Source organism: Microtus ochrogaster, unplaced genomic scaffold, assembly GCF_000317375.1.
Source record: "Microtus ochrogaster isolate Prairie Vole_2 unplaced genomic scaffold, MicOch1.0 UNK26, whole genome shotgun sequence".
In the NCBI taxonomy this organism is placed as follows: Eukaryota; Metazoa; Chordata; class Mammalia; order Rodentia; family Cricetidae; genus Microtus; species Microtus ochrogaster.
The window spans coordinates 5,088,548-5,108,394 of NW_004949124.1; the positions used below are offsets into that span (position 1 = coordinate 5,088,548).

At 40.8% G+C, this 19,847-nt stretch overlaps 1 protein-coding gene across 1 annotated transcript in view; it reads right to left on the minus strand.

The window, feature by feature from the left end:
• Positions 1 to 912: 912 nt before the first annotated feature.
• Slc4a1ap (solute carrier family 4 member 1 adaptor protein) overlaps positions 913 to 19,847 on the minus strand; it is a 28,943-nt gene continuing 10,008 nt past the window's right edge. The window contains exons 10-15 of the mRNA XM_026789671.1: positions 15,825 to 15,936; positions 10,138 to 10,375; positions 8,321 to 8,407; positions 3,804 to 3,874; positions 2,376 to 2,445; positions 913 to 1,220 (exon numbers count right to left, since the gene is read on the minus strand). Of these exons, the coding sequence (XP_026645472.1) occupies positions 1,171 to 1,220; positions 2,376 to 2,445; positions 3,804 to 3,874; positions 8,321 to 8,407; positions 10,138 to 10,375; positions 15,825 to 15,936 (628 nt within the window). The 3' untranslated portion in view covers positions 913 to 1,170. The remainder of the gene's footprint in view (positions 1,221 to 2,375; positions 2,446 to 3,803; positions 3,875 to 8,320; positions 8,408 to 10,137; positions 10,376 to 15,824; positions 15,937 to 19,847) is intronic.

Below are 19,847 nucleotides of genomic sequence, written 5' to 3' on the forward strand. Positions count from 1 at the left end.
GTATGTCTGCAGGCCAGAGGAGGGCACCAGACCTCATTACAGATGGTTGTGAGCCGCCATGTGGTTGCCAGGAATTGAACTCAGGACCTCTAGAAGAGCAGGCAATGCTCTTAACCACTGAGCCATCTCTCCAGCCCTCTTTAATGGCTTTTACAGCTATTTCTCTTTCTGAAGAATGCCTTCTTGCCCACTCAGACTCATCATGTCTCTAGTACTATGAGACACATATAAAACAGCATTTGGATTGGCCAGTTGACTCAGTTGGTTAGATCATGGAGTTAAAAAACATTTAGCCTTTGCATGCATGACCAACAGAAGTGTTATCAGAAGTTCTGGGGGAAAAAACTATACCAAACTGAATATTCTACCAGTTGACTGACTGCCTTATTAGAATTCTGTGTTTGTAAAAAGTTAGAATGCTGAAGAACCAGAAACAAATTATGTTGGGCTATTTTTGGTGACTTTAATAGACATTTATTGTCTATCTCTGTGTCTGATCCTATATCCTCTAACAAATGAATCTTGGGAACATGCTATGGGTAGCATACCCCAACTGTGAAGAACGTCATGAGAGCATCTGAACGCTACAGCAGAGCGTGCCCACAGTAACTCACCTACCTGCAGTCTCCTCTTTTGTTTTATACTAATAAAAGCTCATAACCACTTCCACGGTGGACCTACTTCCATGTCCCTTGGGCCGACCTAAACTCATGTCCCTTGGCCATGGCCACTTACATTTGACTACAAATAAACTAGCTCTGGAGAAGAAAGGTCTGTTTTGGCATCCAACATTAAGTCCTATGGACAATCCACGTTCACTGGAGGGGTCACCCAGAATGGCACAGGCCCTAAATTATAGAAGCTATGACCTTAAGTCAACATTATAGAAATCATCATCACCTTCTCATTTTGTAGTGGGGTCATGCCTCTTATTTTATTGATTTTCAGTGTACATGGTTCCTTTTTACATATATACACAAACACTTAAATATAAACACCAAAATTCAGAAAAATCTAATAGGCAGATAATTTTAGAAAGCCAGGAATACAGAAGAAAAAGTCAGTCACCAGATTTTACAAACGGTCTTCTAAATTTCTCTAGCCGTGACTTAATGTATCATCCCAAAGAGCCTGTGGTCCTCAAGATCTTCCTTTGGGACGCTGAACCAATCAGTAGCCATACTTGTCATTAAGATGAGTTCTGCCATCTCCACTTTGACCTATAGCAAAAGATAAAAAGAAAAAATGTAATCAACTGATACTATTTCATTATACTTAGATGAAAAAATGAGTAGATGAGGTAGAATCTGTTTTCTTCTTTCAGTTAATAAAATTAAAATTCTTGCAAAAATAAGCAGAAAAATCTAGAGAACTCATACATACCTTATCCAGCTTTAATGATTAATCATCCGTGGCCAATTCTATTTTATGTGCTATCCCTGCGTATCTTCCACCACCAGAGCACCCTACCTGTGACCCTGTCTAGACTATAAGGACACCTTCCAAAGCTACCATTCAACATCATGCATGCTTTAAAGAGTCAACAGAAATTTCTAAAGGCATATACTCAGTTAGTGTGCAAATGTGTACGACTGTCTCACTATTTTTGCTTATTTATCTATTTATTTATTTATTTTGAAGCAGGGTCTCATGTAGCCCAGGCTGGCCTCAACTTGCTATGTAGTAACAAATGACCTTGAATTTTTGATCGTGCTGCATCCACTCCTGAGTGCTGGTAATAGGCCTGTGCCACCACACGTGATTTATGCCGTGTTAGAGATTAAACCCACGGCTCTACAAACGCTAGGCTAGCACTCTACCAACTGAGTTACACACTAGACCATTACAATTTTTTTTTCTTTTTTTTGGTTTTTCGAGACAGGGTTTCTCTGTGGCTTTGGAGCCTGTCCTGGAACTAGCTTTGTAGACCAGGCTGGTCTCAAACTCACAGAGATCCGCCTGACTCTGCCTCCCGAGTGCTGGGATTAAAGGCGTTCGCCACCATCGCCCGGCCATTACAATTTTTTAAAAGATGCACCAATTCTACTCAGTTGATGTGTCTCTGGGTCCTTTAGTAACATCAAAAAGGAGACTTACTATATACTTTTGTAACTTTCTTAAGTATATAACCTATTTAAAAATATAAGCAGGGGCCAGAGGGATGACTCAGAGGTTAGGACCACTGGCTGCTTTTGCAGAGGACTTGAGTTCAGTCCCAGCACGACATGGTAGCTCACAAACACCAGTAATTCCAGCTCCAGGGGCTCCAACACCCTCTTCTAGCTTCCATGTTGTACACATACACACCTACAGGTAGGCACTCACACACACACACATACATACATCTTGAAGGTTAAGAAAAAGAAAAACTGCACCTTCAGGTGGAACCCACACACAGTAGTCTGGATCGTCTTCAGGGTATTTGGAAGAAAGTACGGGTGGAAACTGTAAAGAAGAAATAGAAAATTTTACTCAACAGAGTTGTTTCTTAGTCAGAGTCTCACTGAGCAGCTCAGGATCCCCTGGAATCAGTGACACCCTACCTACAATTGCAGGTTTGTCCCACCAGGTCCCACCATGTCTGACCCCAAGGACTTTTAGCTATAAGAATTATTTCTATTCCTGTCAGTAAACAAAACTGAGAGAACAGCTTTCATGAATAATCCTAACATTGGTAACTAATTTGAGGGCACATTTTTTCTCAGTGTTGAGTGTCTTCCTCAATTGCTCTCCACTTTTATTTTATTTTTGGGACAAAGTCTCACCATGAAGCTTCAGCCGGCCTGAACACATTACATGGACCAGGATGGCCTCAACGTCACAGAGATCCACTTGCCTCTGCCTCCCAAGTTCTGTTCCACACCGGTTCCACCAATTATTTATTCATTTGTTTGTTCATCTATCTGTCTATCTGTCTCTCTCTCTCTCTCTCTTTCTCTCTCTCTCTCTCTCTCTCTCATCTATCTATCATCTATCTATCATCTATCTATCTATCATCTATCTATCTATCATCTATCTATCTTTCATCTATCTATCTATCATCTATCTATCTAATATCTATCTATCTATCTATCTATCTATCTATCTATCTATCTATCTATCTATCTATCTATCTATCTGTTTTTGGTTGTTTGAAGCAGGGTTCTCTGTGTAGCCTTGGTTGTTCTGGAACCAGGCGGTGGACCAGGCTGGCCTTAAACCCAGAGATCCCCCACCCCTGCCTCTGCTGGAATTAAAGGCTTGGGCCACCACACCCAGGTTTCATTTGTTTGTTTTTTTATTTAACTTATCTATTTGTGATTTTGAGTGTGCAAATTATCCCAGGATGCCGGGGACCTGCGGACACAGTCTAACAGTCCCACTTCTGGTAGCTTACTAGTTACAAGATTATACATCCCTAAGATAACTAAGACAGCGCTGGTATAGTAAAAATCCACAAAGAACCCAGCCGTCCCTCTCTAAGGATCTAGCTAAATAGGGTTCATCTACACAGCAGGAAGCTCGTGTACAGTAATAGGACTTCCATAATAAGTTTAAGAATTAAGATTAGACAAGAGAACATCAATTATACTTTTGTGTCATGAAAGGAGGAAGATAACACATTACTCGAATATTTTCACCTTGCATACTAAGATAAGAAAAAATTAATTAATTAATAAGAGGTAGCTTGTAGGGTAGATGAGCAAGGTAGACGGAGAATTAAAACAATGAAAATTAAGGAGAGCCCAGATTTCTACAAGGAGTTAAGGCTGCTAGAAACTCTAAGGCAGTCTCAAGAGTCACAGACCCATGGTAGTACTTACTTTGCCTGGACCAGGAGCTTTCTTTTTCTTCAACTCATCTCTCTTTTTTTCATATTCATTCTTTGGTGCTACTTTAAGGAGAAAAAAGTAGAAATAGCTATTTTCAGAAAAAAGTAAAAGTGCTCCAGAAAGAAGCTCCCTGGGATGCTGCTGTAACTGATCCTGCTGGCATGTCTACAACTCTAGGATGTATATTAGGCTCAGAAAGCTGGCTCGGAGGTTAAGAGCACTTGCAGAGGAGACACACTGGACACCTCCCAACTACCTGTAACTTCAGCTGCAGAGGACCTAACACCTCTGGATTCCATAGGCACTGGCACTCATGTGTACTTACCCACATGATAAGTACACACACACACACACACACACACACACACACACACACACCAAAAAACAAATCTTTTAAAAACTGTTTAAGAGAGTTTGCCGCTCGTCCAGAGGACTAGAGTGTGGTTCCCAGCACTCATCAAGCAGCTCATAAGCATCCATAATCTGGCTCCAAAGGAATCCAATGCCAGCTTCTGGTCTCTGCAGGCATCTGTACACATGTGGCATACAATCACACACACACACATGCATACATTTTAAAGTTTTATACATAAACTTAAAAATAGGTAGGGGCTGGAGAGGTGGCTCAGCAGTTAAAAGCATATATTAATCTTGCATGGGCCTGAATTTGGTTCTCAGTACACATATCAGGTGCCTCACAACCATCTACAACTCCAGCTCTAGAGGGATCTGGCATCTCTGGCCTGCGAGAACAGCAGCACTTACAAACCTATATCCCCACACAGCCATACACATAATTTTAAAAATAGAATAAATCATATAAATACACACACATATACATATATGCATTGTAGAATAGTCCTTTTGTACACTGTAAAGATTTGTCACTCAAATTGGTTTAATAAAAAGCTGATTGGCTGGAGGCCAGGCAGGAATTATAGGTGGGACAACCAAGCTAAGAGAATGGTTAGGATGAAGAAGGGAGGAGTCAGAGGAGTCACCAGCCAGCCGCCGAGGAAGCAGGATGTGTAGAAAATGAGGTAATAAGCCATGAGCCACATGGCAGAGTATAAATAGGGATATGGGCTAACTTAAAACGTAAGAGCTAGTTAGTAATAAGCCTGAGCATTTCTAATTAATATATAAGTTCCCCTGTTGGTTATTTGGGAGCAGGCGGTCAGGACAGGGAAACTTCTACTTACATATGGTGTTTCAATGTGGGACAACTACACTCACACAAAACCTGAGAAAGTTTAAAAAAGGATTCTAAACACACAAAAGAATAGAGTCAAGCATGGCTTCTTAGTCATAGCATTTTCTTAGGCAGGCTCTGTTTGCTGGCAGGGAGCAGAGCATAGCTCCTTTAAGAGATAGCTTTCTAGCTCAGTACTAGTGACAAAAACCTAGCAGATCTTTCCAGAGTCCTGCTACCAAACACTTAGGAGCAGCAGGTGGCATGCTAAGGCTGCTATGTGGACCCAGAAACTTCCCAGAGATGGGCTGCAAACGTGGCTCCCAAAGTTGGTGGTAAACATACCTTTGCCATGAGAGGAGCCAGTCACCAGACACCACAATCTAAGTTACACAGAAGTTTAACTTTGTTCATGCTGTCAGAAAAGGATTACAGATATGCAGTAAAGACAGATTCAGATGGGAAAAGCCTCTAAATGGGTTACAATGTGTTTAAAATATACATAGGTTTGGGAGAGAGAAGAGTATATACAATCTTAAATTGTATAAATCTTAAAAAGGGAATAAAGTAATAATTAAAAAAGCCAGGTAAAGATGGGAAATACACAGAGAATCTGGATCTTGTATGTTATATTGTATTTGAATTTTTTGGTTGTTAAGAAATACAGAATTATAAAAACTGCTAGAGTCAACCAAGCTATATTTTAAAAATATATTGACTTCAAAATTTAAGTCAAAAGATATGTTACTGGGCTGGAGAGATGGCTCAGCGGTTAAGAGCATTGCCTGCTCTTCCAAAGGTCCTGAGTTCAATTCCCAGAAACCACATGGTGGCTCACAACCATCTGTAATGAGGTCTGGTGCCCTCTTCTGGCCTGCAGACATACACACAGACAGAACATTGTATACATAATAAATAAATGAACAAATATTAAAAAAAAAAAAAGATATGTTACTTTGGGGGAGAGGTTATGCTTTTATTTCCCCCAGAAAATGAGATTTATCTAGGCTAAGGAAAATCAGGTTTGATCGAGGAAGACTCCCTAAAAAATCCTAGCTACATAAATAAACCCAAAAGAACCACAAGACGTGATGTATATTTTACTTGCTCAAACATAAAACAAAAAAATCATCTTTGGCTGATTTATGTATAATGCACAATCTATACTCGTATTAAACCCAACATGTATGCTATCTTTAAAAGTTTATGAATTTTCAGAGTAAGGAACAAACACCAATGAAAATGGATGGCCCAGGTGATCCAGCATCTCGGAATGCCTCTGTTACAGTCTCCTCAGAATTCTACAACTAGAACAGCTTTAAGGCTATTGGCTGAGATGATCCAGCCTCATAGAATACTACAGTCAGGACTTGACCATAATCCTAAATTTTCTCAGGGTCCCCCAAAGATTACCAGCACTCCTAATCAACAGGGAGTAGTCTAGTGAACTATTTCCACATTCCCCCCAAAATGGGTTATGGATATTTATTATCATTTAAGGGGGTTGGTTACAGGTTGTCATTATTAATGGTCAGGAAAAAAATGAACAAAGGAGATTTAGTTCTAAAAAGAAAACAGCTATTAATCTAAAAAATATTTTACATTGATTTTTATATATTGATTCAAATTTAAAGTTAATTTTGTTTTACTGTATGTATGTTTCTACTCTTGTTTAAGGTATTATGGTTATGCAGCTCATTTAAAAATGTAATGTATAGTTAAAAATACAGATTAATAGTCATCTATAATTGTCAAACTTATAGTCATGTTAGGTATGTTTTCAAGGTCATACATAGATATTTTTAGATAGACGGTCTTCAAACATTTCAAACACCTACAGAATATGGCATTTATTATGTTTAATAACCTAAGGCTTTTCATGACAGTGAGACACATCTGCTTTTGGCAGTACCAATCTACTTCACAAAGAAAATGATGGACATTGAAGAAACTATATGGAGTTTGTTTTCATTATGGCAAAAGCTAGCCATGTGGGCAAAGAAACTGCCCTTGCCCCAACTGCTGACAGTTACTATCCAAATTGGACCCAGCAGGACACCAAAAAGAGAGAGAGAGAGAGAGAGAGAGAGAGAGAGAGAGAGAGAGAGAGAAATATGCCAAACTTTGCCGAGACAAGGTAGAACAGTCTTCAAAATTCTCTGATTCTCAAGAAACTATGTCAGAAGACCAGAGATAGATGTCCCAACATTACAGAGGAAACTTAGGTAACTGTCCAGGGAGCCAGATGACCTTGTCATCTGGGGTCTTTGACAAAGTTGAAGACTACATAGTCATAGTTAAAGTTTTCCTTAGTTATGATAAAAAGTAAATTAGGTACCAAACTTTAGATTCACAAAGATAGATAATAAAATATTTCCTCAATTTGTCATTTGACTTGGTTTAATAAACAGCTGATTAGCAGGTAGCCAGGCAGAAATTATAGGTGGGACAACCAAACTAAAAATGGTGGGAAGGGTGGAGTCAGATGAGTAACCAGCCAGCCATCAAGGAAGCAGGACATGCACAAAATGAAGTAAGAAGCCATGAGCCACATGGCAGAGTGTAAGTAAAGAATATGGGCTAACTTATAATGTAAGAGTTACTAATAAGTAATAAGCCTAAGCTATTGGCCAAGCATTTATAATTAATATAGAAGTCTCAGTGTCAGTTATTTGGGAGCAGGCGGTCAGGACAGGGAAACTTCTGCCTACATACATACATACATACATACATACATACACACATACAGAAACTCATGCACATATATATATACACACTTGCATGTGTGTGCACACACACACACACACACACACACATATATATATATATATATGAGAATTATATACATAATGGTAATTTTCCTATCACTGTTATCTTTTAGCTTCTAGTTAACAAAGCTAGGCTATAAGCTTGATTACAACAAGGCTGCTTTACTAGTCATGTTTTAACTATAACAGGCAAAGCCAGAGAAAAGCAGCCTTTCTAAGTAAGCCAACCTATCAACTGATTATAGGTTCGATTCACTTCCATGACAGAATGTAAGGACTGAGAGGTGTAATGCTGGAGGGGCTTCTTCTGTCTGGTCAGAGAGAAGCATGAGGCACTGAATGCTCTGTGGAACAGACAGGGAGCCCCAAGAAACAGTTACGAGGAAAAAAAAAAGGTAAATAGTATGGCGCCAAACAAAATCTCTGTGCATTCTCATCTCATCTAGGGCCTGGCTGTAGCATTTGTGTGGCCATTTTCTGTCCTTACTCCCAAGGCAGTTGCTACCAGCTGTGTGCAGAGCAGCAATGGAGTTGGCTATAATACTCACCTGAAGGGTCCTCACATGATGAGGCTAGTTTGTCCATCTCTGGATAATCTTCACTCCGTTCCACTTGGCTGAATTGAGACATGTTTTCTATAACAAACAGTACCAGGATATATTGTTGTTATTTAACTCACAGTAGAGTCCAAAAAGGAAAACAAGAAGAGCACCTGCATACTCGTTTAGTTAGAATACCAGCAGATGCATTACCCTTGACGTCTTTGGTAAATGAGCCTCCACAAGTCCAGCAGAACCACCCAAGCTCCACTCTAAAGACTTTAAAGTAAAGCTTAGTGGTGATTCTTACAACAGGCCTTAAAATGTAAATATATCCCTCTCAACTCACAAATGTAAGTTCTAGAAGTATATATTTAAAAATATACCAGAATTAAGCATCAAGTTTTATTATTTATAGTTTTGCAATAGCAAAAATTAGTACAGCCAGTGAGACAGCTCAGCAGGGAAACAAACCTGCTGCCAGGCCTGAGTCCAGTCCTAGGATACACATGCAGAGGAGAGAACTGACTCCTGAAAGTCATTCTCCTGCCTCCACATGTACACCATGACACAAACACACGTGCCCCACCACCACACACAGAGAAGGTCATTTAACATTTTTCAATTTCATTTAAAAAGGATGAAATATTTTACATGTTTAAAAAGTAAACGGTAATTAAATCATAATGCATACATACACTGGACCACTACGACCCTCTGTAAAAGAAAACCACATTTTAAAAATAATATTTTTACTCTTCCTTATCTGTTCCACAAAGCCAGTAAGATGGTTCAGCAGCTTCAGGTACTTGCTGCCAAGCCTGATTCCCCACAATCCACATGGTGGAAGGAGAGAACCAACTCCCACAATTCTCTGACTGCCACATGTATGCCATGGCGGTCACATACTCACATACAAACATAAATGTAATTTTAAAAACTAAAAAAATAACAGCATTTTTAGAACATAGAAAAAATAGGCTGTAGCACAGCAGGTAGAATATGATTCTGTTTCAAAAAATAAGAAGAGAACCAAAAACCTGGAATAATCCCTTATCGATCAGATTTACTAATTATTTCATCTTTAAGGCTTTTAAACCAAGTTTTAAAACCTGAGTTCTTAAATAAAGTTATTTCACTTAAGCTGACAACAATTCCCAGAAGACCATACACTACCTAACAAAAGTCCCAGTACCAGGCAAGAGAAACCTACCCCAGCGGCTGGTCACGTCAGTCCACGCGACTCCCCCAACAACACAAGCCATTGCCATTGCCCTTCACTGCCTTCCAGAGGCTGAAGACCCTGCACCCTAGAGCCTGGAGCTATCTACCTGGAAGAATGGCCCTGCAGTCTAACTTCCACAGTACCAGAAAGTACTATGCAGCCGGGCGGTGGTGGCGCACGCCTTTAATCCCAGCACTCGGGAGGCAGAGGCAGGCGGATCTCTGTGAGTTCGAGACCAGCCTGGTCTACAAGAGCTAGTTCCAGGACAGGCTACAAAACCACAGAGAAACCCTGTCTCGAAAAAAAAAAAAAAAAAAAAAAGTACTATGCAAACTAACAAGTCCTATCCAGCTGTGACCAGTCTGAGCCAGAACAATGACCAACATGGCGAGATCCACCTAACAGTGCAATAGTGTTACCAACAGCTGCCTCAATGGACTTAAGGCTGGCTAAAACAGAGAAAAAACAAAACCTGCTATTGTCACACACACATATCCTTTGAGCCTCTGTAACAACAAGCAAAACAGGCTTTGCTTTTTCAAGTCTTCCTATAAGGAATACAATTGCCCACCAGCAAGCATAGGAAAAAGAAAGATACTACCGTGGCCTTCTGTCTCCACAGAGCAAGAGGGATCTGGGGGGGCTCTCTGGTCCACTGCTGTTCCCAGCTCTGTCTCCATCTCTTGAGGCAGCCTACTGTTTCCAGCTTCCATGTGCTCTTCATGCTTCTCCTCCGCTTTCTCCTCCTCTTCTTCCTCTTCCTCCTCTTCTTCTACTTCAGGTTCATCCTTCATTTTCATTAAAGCTGGAGGGAGCTCTGGACGCTTGGGCGGCAACTTCTACAAGGGAAGTAAGACCATGAACAAGTCAGTAGTTTTGCATAATGGTAAAAAGAGACAAATTTCTTCTAGGAGGTTAGGTTAAATATATACAATATAAACTTTAGATGAGCAAACCCCAGTCTGTTAGAAGCATGACTTCCACAGGGAATTTGTCCATCTATGGATCTTAGTGACCACTTTCAGCAATTTCTAAACTGGGAACACATACAATAACCTACACTGGATCTGCAGCACACAAAACAAAACAAAACAACAACAAAAAACCAAGCACAGATTGTTCAACGCCACACTGAGTATGCAGTTCTGTCGCAGTGTGTTTGCCTAGCAGATGCAAAGCCCTAGGTTCAGTCTTCAGTGCTACACGGGGTTACAGGATTATCAAATATAAAACACTTTTAGGGAATTAGAACATTATTCAATTGAGAATAGCAGCAGGAATTCCATCCTGTTATCCTGTTGCTGTCAAAGGGCTTTAATTTATTACAAACTCTCCAGGGAAGTAAATCAAATATATGTTTTCAAGAAAAAAATCATTTGTACTGTCCTACCATCCCCTCCCTTGGGTATTTTGAGACAAGGTCTTACTATATAGTGTTGGCTGGCCTGAAACTCAGTATGTAGACCAGCCTGACTTCAAATTTAGGAGTGATCCTCCTGTCTCTGCCTCCCAAGTATAGAGATTATAGCCCCAGGCCACAAGCCAGTCCCTTAATATTTCTTAAATAAAGTCATCCTTTTTTTTTTAATCTCCTTTTTTTCCTAGACAGTTTCTCTGTGTAACAGTCCTGGCTGACCTGGAACTCACTCTGTGGACCAGGCTGGCCTTGAACTCATTGAGATCCATCTGCCTCTGCCTCTCAAGTGCTGGGATGAAAGGCGTGCGCCACCACCACCCAGCTAAATAATCCTTTTAAGAAATCATTTTTCTTCTATTTAAACCTGGATATGTCTCTCTCTGTAACTTCATCTTAAGTAAGTCACATAACTCATTCCGAATCTGTAACTGGGGCTTCAGACATTTGGTTCAACACAATTCAAGGTCCTTCAATCTCAACTGTTTTGTTGTTTGTTTTGAGACAGTCTGGCTCTGTAGCCCAGGCTAGTCCAGAACTTGAGTCCCTGTCTCAGGCTCCCCAATACGGGGCTAGAGATATACAGTACTAAACCTGCTTTGTTTATTCACACATACACACAACACAGACAATAAATCCATGTGTGAGATCCCAACTCCTAAGATCTCTCAAAATGTTATCTCATTGGAGATAAGGTCTTTTAATTGATTAAGTTAAAATGAGGCATTTATGGTAGGGTACTAAGATATACTTAGTCAAATGGCTGAGAAAGCCGGACTTACTTAAGACAGTGAGACTGGCCTCATTAGCGAGGAGAAGCAATATGAAAGGACAGCCAATGTAAGCCACAGAGGACACCAACTGTGCCAGCAGCTTGACCTTGAACCTCTAGTATCTAGAACCATGAGGAAATAAAAATTGCAAAGCATAACAGGCTGGTTTTATTTATTTATTTTTATTTAAGTCACTATGCTGACTAGTTTTATGTTAACTTGACAAAAGCTAGAGTCACTGGAGAAGTGGGAGCCTCAATTCAGAAAATGCCTCAATAAGACCAGGCTATAGCAGGCCTGTAGAGCATTTTCTTAATCAGTGATTAATACGGAAGGCCAGAAGAGCCCAGTCCATGGTAGTGGGGCCATCCCTGGACTTGCGGTATTGGTTTATATAAGACAGCATGCTGAGCAAGCCACAAGGAACGAGCCAGTAACAACCCTCCACAGCCTCTGCGTCAGCTCCTGCCTCCAGGTTCCTGCCCTGCCTGAGTTCCTGTTCTGACTTCCTTCAGTGACGAACAGTGCTGTGAAAGTGGAAGACAAATAAACTCTTTCCTCCCCAAGTTGCTTTGGTCACAGCAATAGACAGTCACTTAGTTTATAGCAGCCTCAGCAAGCTAACACAAGGTTCAGCTCTTCAGAGTGATGGAAATCTTTTAAAAAGTCAGACTATGGGTAGAAACTTACATAAAGCACACATCATAAGGTTCTACAGGAGAGGAGGAAGATGATGAAACTTGAGAGAAGATGGTCTGACTTTTGCAGCTAGTGACATGATGATGGTGTGATCTGGGATCCTGCCTGGGTCTCTGCATGTAAGACATAGCGATCCCATGTTGTACAAGGTGTTAGGACTAAATCAGTCACAGAAGCTCATATGCTAGGTGTGAGCACACTGTTACTAACAGATAAGCCAATGTGTTAATGCATTTATCAAGCAAGTTAAAAACATTCAACACAGGAATTCTACCCATACCCATGGGCTGCCAAACAGCCTAGTCTTGAGATTTCTGTATCTCTGAGCCCTCATCAAAGAAGCTTCTATTTGCAGAAGGTGGTGATTGACATAAATGTGCATAATAGCTCAAGACACAGCGAATAAGAGATGACGAACTGTTTAGCTCCAAATGGGACATCTATATTCTATCTGCTCCTCCCAAGGCTGAGGGATCATTGCAGAAGAGGGGACAGAAAGATGCTGTGGAACAATTCCTTTGTACACTATGAAGATTTGTTGCTGTGATTGGTTTAATAAACAAGCTGCCCAGCCAATAGCCAGGTTAAGATTAGGCAGGAGAGCTAGACTAGGAAAATGCTGGAAGGAAGAAGGGCAGAGTCTGGAGTTGCCAGTCAGACGAAGAGGGAGCAGATGAATGTGCCATGCTATAAATGGTACCACCACGTGGCAGAATATACATAAGGAATATGGGTTAACTTAAAATGTAAGAGCTAGTTAATAATAAGCCTTAGCTACTGGCCGGCAATTTACAATTAATATAAGCTTCAGTGTGTTTATTTGGAAACCGCTGGTGGGACAGAAACTTCAGCCTACATATGGTACCCAACATGGGGCAAAAACTTCCACATAAAACCTGACAAAGCTTTAAAAAAAAAGAATTTTAAACATACAAAAGTGGAGTCAAACTCAGCTTCTTGGTAACTGCTTTTTCTTGGGTAGGCTATAGGTTACTGGCAGCAAGCACAAACACAACTCATTTTTTTTATATTTATTTATTTATTATGTATACAATATTCTGACTGTGTGTATGTCTGCACGCCAGAAGCGGGCACCAGACCTCATTACAATGGTTGTAAGCCACCATGTGGTTGCTGGGAATTGAACTCAGGACCTTTGGAAAAGCAGGCAATGCTCTTAACCGCTGAGCCATCTCTCTAGCCCCAGCACAACTCATTTAAAAGACGCTTCCTGGCTCAGTGCTAGTGGCAAAAATCCTGCATCTCTTTTCAGAGGTTGCTGTGGGATAATGCTTTTGTACACTGTAAAAATTTGTCACTTGTGTTAGTTTAATAAAATGCTGATTGGCCTGTATCCAAGCAGGAAGTATAGGTAGGACAATCAGACCAGAATTCTGGGAAGAGGAAAGGCAGAGATGCAGTACTAGCCAAACACATAGGAAGCAACATGAGAATGCCAGTAAAGATGGAAAATACAGAGATTCTCAATACTATATGTTATTCTCAATACTATATATATCGTCTTTAAAATTTTTTGGCTGCTAAGAGACACTGGATTATAAAAACTGCTAGATTTTGGAGAAATTACTCAGTGGTTAAGAACACTGACTGCTCTTCCAGAGGACCTGGGTTCAATCCCCAGCAACCACATGGCAGCTCACAACTGTCTGTAATTTCAGTTCCAGGGGACGCAACACCCATGGAAAAACATCAATGCACATAAAATAAAAGTAAATAAAGTTTTAAAAACCTGCTAGATTCAACTAACCTATATATTTTAAAAATATGTTAACTTCAAAATATAAGTCAAAAGGTATCTTACTTTGGGGAAGAGGTTATGCTTTTATTTCCACAGAAAATGAGAGAATGTCACCTAAGACTGTAAGAGTCAGAGGCAGCAAACGACTGTAAGAAAACAGTGTTTTCTGGACATAGCAGGACAGTTACATAAAACACACAGTAGTTCTAACAGCACATACGAGACTTTCACAAGTGCAAGCCAGACAAAAATCCCAACATGGAAAAGAGAGATGGGTACAAAGTTCTAGCCCTAAGCGAGGAGCTACTGGCAAATGGTAGATGCTGGAGAGCAAGAGTCAGTTTTCTCTAAGAACACAGCCTCTGATCAATTATGCTCCGGTAGAAAGACACACATCTAAGAACACATGGACAGCACAAATTGGGTCCAATGGCTTAAAAAAAAAAGAGGTGCTGGGCTGGGGTAGCGGTGCACTTGGGAGGCAGAGGCCAGCCTGGTCTACAGAGCTAGTTCCAGGATAGCCAGAAACTCTATCTTGAAAAATCAAAATAAACAAATAAATAGTCTACAAAGCTGGGTGGTCAGAAGGGGCCATGAATCTTGGAGAAGTTGAAGGAGACCGAATACAATCAAAGCACACTGTACAAAATTCTCAAAAAATTATTTTTTTTAATGAGAAGAAAAACTATTTCAACAGTAAATAAAAATATATTGGGAAAAAAAGAAATCAACACAGGCACTTCTTCCCTAAATATAATATTCATTAGAAACTAATAAACTAGTTCCAGGATAGCCAGGACTATATAGTGGGACTATGTCTTTAAAAAAAAAAAAATCACGAATGAGTTATTTTCAAGTTGACTGGCACAGATTAACTAATCAACTCTCTTGTGTACATGTGCATGTCTGTGTACACACACGAGGCCAGAAGAGAACAACAGATGTCCTCTCCATCACACTCCACCACATTCCTTTATGGTAGCATCTGTTACTGAATCTGCAACCAGCTAGGTGCTGTAGAATAATCCTCTTGTATACTGTAAAGACTTGTCACTCAAATTGGTTTAATAATACACTGATTGGCCAGTAACCAAGCAGGAAGTATAGGCGAGGAGACCAGACTAAGGATGATGGGAAGGAGAAGAGTAATGTCAAGAGTTACCAGCAGATGCAGAGGGAGCAGGAGATGAATGTGCCTTGCTAATAAAGGTACTGCCACATGGCAAGAGCGTAAATAAGGAATATAAGGGCTAGTTATCAATAAGCTTGAGCTATTGGCTGAGCATTTATAATTTACATTAAGCTTCTTAGTGGTTATTTGGGAACTGGAGGGAGGAAGAAAAATATCCATTTACAGCTAGGCTTGTCAGTCAGCAAGCCCAGCAATCCTCCTGCCTTAGCATCCCTCACTGCTAGGGTTGCATCTTGCATAGGACCATGCTTCATGACATGGGTCCTGGGATACTTGGGCAGCAAGTACTTCAAAGCTGAGCCATCTCTGCAGCCCAGTTCACCAATTCTGAGAAGAGATACTCACACTAAGCCAACAGTCCTTTCCCGTATTACTAGGGAACAAGACAGAAACTCTTGCTTGGGGACAGTACAAGGACTAAGAGGTAAACACACTCTACCGCACAACTTACCCCTACTGTTCCAGTTTTTAATTTGAATTTGCTTCCTCCTTTCATGGCACCAAAGAGAGGTAATGCAAGTTTCTTCGCTTTGTTTTCAGCATTTGTTGTCTGAAGTTCAGTCCTAGGAAAAAGAACAATTATAAATATCTATCCTATGAAAGTTGGAGATTTAACTTACATACCAAGAAACTGGGCCCATAAGATGGCTCAGTGGATAAAAATACTTGTCAATCAAATTTGACAACCTAAGTTCAAACCCCCGAGCCCACGTAAAGGTGGAAGAAGAGAACTCCCCAAAGTTGTCCTGACTTCCACATATGTGTACCACCCCCTCAACCAGAAACACACACAAAATAATAAGAGAGAAAATGTTTTTTAAAATAAAATGAAACTAACCAGTAGACCTCTGAAAAGCAAAAATGACCACAAGATGATTATCTGCACACAAACTGAGAGAGGTCAGCAGAGCCTATTGAGGACTGTGAGACAACACAGGTACTAAAGGCAAGAGGAGGCTGCCCCTCGGCCCAGTTATTCCCAGGGCTTTGCATTTATCCAATGGCGACTACAGGACACGGTCACTGGTGAAGGAAAATAAAAGCGTAGCCCATCTTTAACATCTAGATGCTCGTACATTAGAGTTCCAGGTTTCCTACAGAGGGGTGAGGGGTATGACACACGCTCACTGATAGCCAGTGAGCACTTGAAGTGTGGTTAATATGCTAAAGGATTGAATTTGTAAAGCCTTAAGAAATTTTAATAGTGTGTATTCAGTATGAGAGGGTGTTACTCTGGACAGCACAGGTCTAAAACAAGAAACGTTCTGCACAATGTCCTGTAATGTACTCACCAGGCTTATTCTTGCATCAACACACTCTACATTTTCAAACTTGTCAATAAAAGCACATAAAACCTTTAAGTATTGTCATACTGAAAATACGATCTTGGGCTGGAGAGATGGCTCAGTGGTTAAGTTCAATTCCCAGCACCCACATGGTGGCTCACAACCATCTATAATGGGACCTGATGCCCTCTTCTGGTGTAAAGGTGTACATGCAGATAGAGCATTCATATATATATAAAATAAATAAATCTTTTTCTTAAAGATTTATTTACTTATTATGTATACAGTGTTCAGCCTGCATGTTTGTCTGCAGGCCAGAAGAGGGAAGCAGATATCATAAATAAATCTTTAAAAAAAGAATGAATGACTAATCATATAAATTTGATCCAAACTGAGAACTGCTAATATAGAAGACTGTCACTCACAATGCTGTAATGTGCTGGAACAAGCCCTCACCAGCTTGCTCTGCTGCTGGAACCCTGGGTTTATGACAGATGTCAAGCTAAACCCGATGTGGCACTTTCCAGTCACTGTCCCTCAGATGACTCAGGGTCTGACTGCTGGCATTTCATTTCAGGAATCTCCGCTCTCCTTTCTACACTGACTGTGAGGACTGGGCTATTCTAAACAGCGAGGGCCTCTCAAATTGTGCAGGACAGACAACGGTCATTTTCACACACCCACACTCAACTTTTTTCAAGAGCAGAGATTTTTCTTTAGGGTTAGCTGTTTTATTGAAATGCAATTTTTTGTTTGTGTAGTTGGTTGCTTGGTTTTGGCTTTTTTTTAATTTATCTATTTTTATTTTTTGTGTGCATTGGTATTTTGCCTGCATGAGGGAGTCGGAACTCCTAGAACTGGAGGCACGAATAGCTGTGAGCTTCCGTGTGGATGCTGGGAACTGAATCCAGGTCTTCTGGAAGAGCAGTCAGTGCTCTTAACTCCCTAGCTCTGGATTTGGCTTTTTGAGACAGGGTCTTGGTACACAGCCCAGGCTGACTTGGTACTTGCTAAGTAAACAGACTTTGTAGCAGTCCCCACTTCTCAACCTCTCAAGTGCTGAGATTACAGGCATGAGCCACCATTCCTATCTGTCAGGTCTTAAGACATAATCCAGGCAGGCTTGGAACTCACTGTTCTAGTGCAGGTGGCCTCACACTTGAGACCTCCTGTTCAGTTCCCCTCATGCCAGGATGACAAGTGTGGACCACGATGCCCAGTCTGTAGGAAAACTGTTAGACGGCTTTCTAGTTCCTTATTAGTTAAAGCTGCATCACAGCCACAGTTTAGACCTAAAGCACTATAGCTCCTTGGTGCAAGATTCTACCTTTCTAAGAAACGCATATTTGAATAGCAAGTTTACTCACACGCTTACAGCTCAGAAAGTATAAAAAATTTATATGCGGCCAACTCTCACCCAACTGCTGTCCCCAGTCACCCAGTTCCTTTCCCCAGAGATAGCTAATGCAATCAGCTTTTCATAAAAATTTCCAGAAAGAGAATATCAAATGCCACTGGGAACCCTCTCAGATTCCCTTAATAGAAAGGACTAGCTACTGGGATGCAGAATGCTAAGGTCCATCTTTGCACCTTTCCCAGAACTGCCCGTGTTCCCCTAAGCCTCTGGTCAGTGTTGGCTGGGGGAAGATAAAGTCCAGGCCCCTGGCCTCTATGACATCTTTGCCCAGCTTGTTCCCTGCTCCACCCTCTACTTCAATACCGATTTCCTGGAGAGGCTGAGAGTAACCTTTCAGTAACTCAACTGAGACAGCCCCCCTCCTCAGGGTCTGTTTGTGAGGAGCCTGACTGAACAGACACCCACACACAAGATGACTCCTTACCTACACGCTCTTCCCTCCAGACACTGAGCACGCTGTTCTATGTTTTGATAATAATTCCACATTTTATATAAATAATTGCTTCCTTATCCTAACAGTTTACTCTATTGTATAATCTATATTTAACCCAGTCCTTGATAATCACTTATCTGATTGCTCATATTTTGCTTCTGTAAACAACATTACAATATATATTTATAATTTTCTAAGTATTTAAAAGACAAGATTCTAGAAATGGGCCAGGCATGGTGGCACAAACCTTTAATCCCAGCACTCAGGACAGAGTTAGACAGATTTCTGTTGAGTCTGAAGACAGCCTGGTTTTTATATTGAGTTCCAGTCCAGTCAGGGCTACTAAGTGACACCTTGTCTCAAAACAAAACAAACAAAAAAACTAACTAAATAGCCGGGCGATGGTGGCGCACGCCTTTAATCCCAGCACTCGGGAGGTAGAGGCAGGCGGATCTCTGTGAGTTCGAGACCAGCCTGGTCTACAGAGCTAGTGCCAGGACAGGCTCCAAAGCCAAAGAGAAACCCTGTCTCGAAAAAAAACAAAAAAAAAAAAAAACTAACTAAATAAATTTATATCTCTCCTTTTTTTTTTTAAATTCAGTACTGGGAATTGGACCCAGACCCTACACAGGCTAGCACTCTACTACTGAGCCATATCCCTAGCCCTAAATGTTTTCCTTTTCTTCCTCTTCTTTTTTGTTTTGTTTTGGCTATGTGGGGAGTTGCTTTTTGCCTTTTTTGAGACAGGGTGTCACTATGTTGCATTGGCTAGCCTGAAACTCATAGAAAGATCTGTCTGTCTCTGCCTCCTAAGTGCTAGGATTCAAAACGCACACACATTGCCAAGTGTAGCCTAAACGGGTTTTCAACTTTCTATGAAGCAGGGGATGACTTTGAACTACTGATCCCCTGCTTCTACCTCTCAAATACTGAGATTGCAGGCATGCACTACCATGCCCAGGTCTTTGCATGTCTGTATATGTGCATATTTCATTTTTTGTGGCTTGTCAATTGATGTCCTTTGGCCACTTACCTTTTGGATGGCTGATTTTTGATTACCTTGCATAAGTTTTAAAATGAGTCCTTTGTGCATGTTGCTTTTAAAAGAAATTTGCTCTGCAATAAGATTACATTAAGAACCTCCTAGCATTCCATGACCAGGAATCCATATAACACCCATGGAAAATCCTCTAGCAATCTATATTTCAAACAGTCCTTCTGTTCTTAAAGGTTATCTGCACCAGGGATGTGCTTCAGAGATACAGCACATGAACTATGTGTGAAGATCGTGTCTGACTATATCTATATACATACACACACACACACACACACACACAC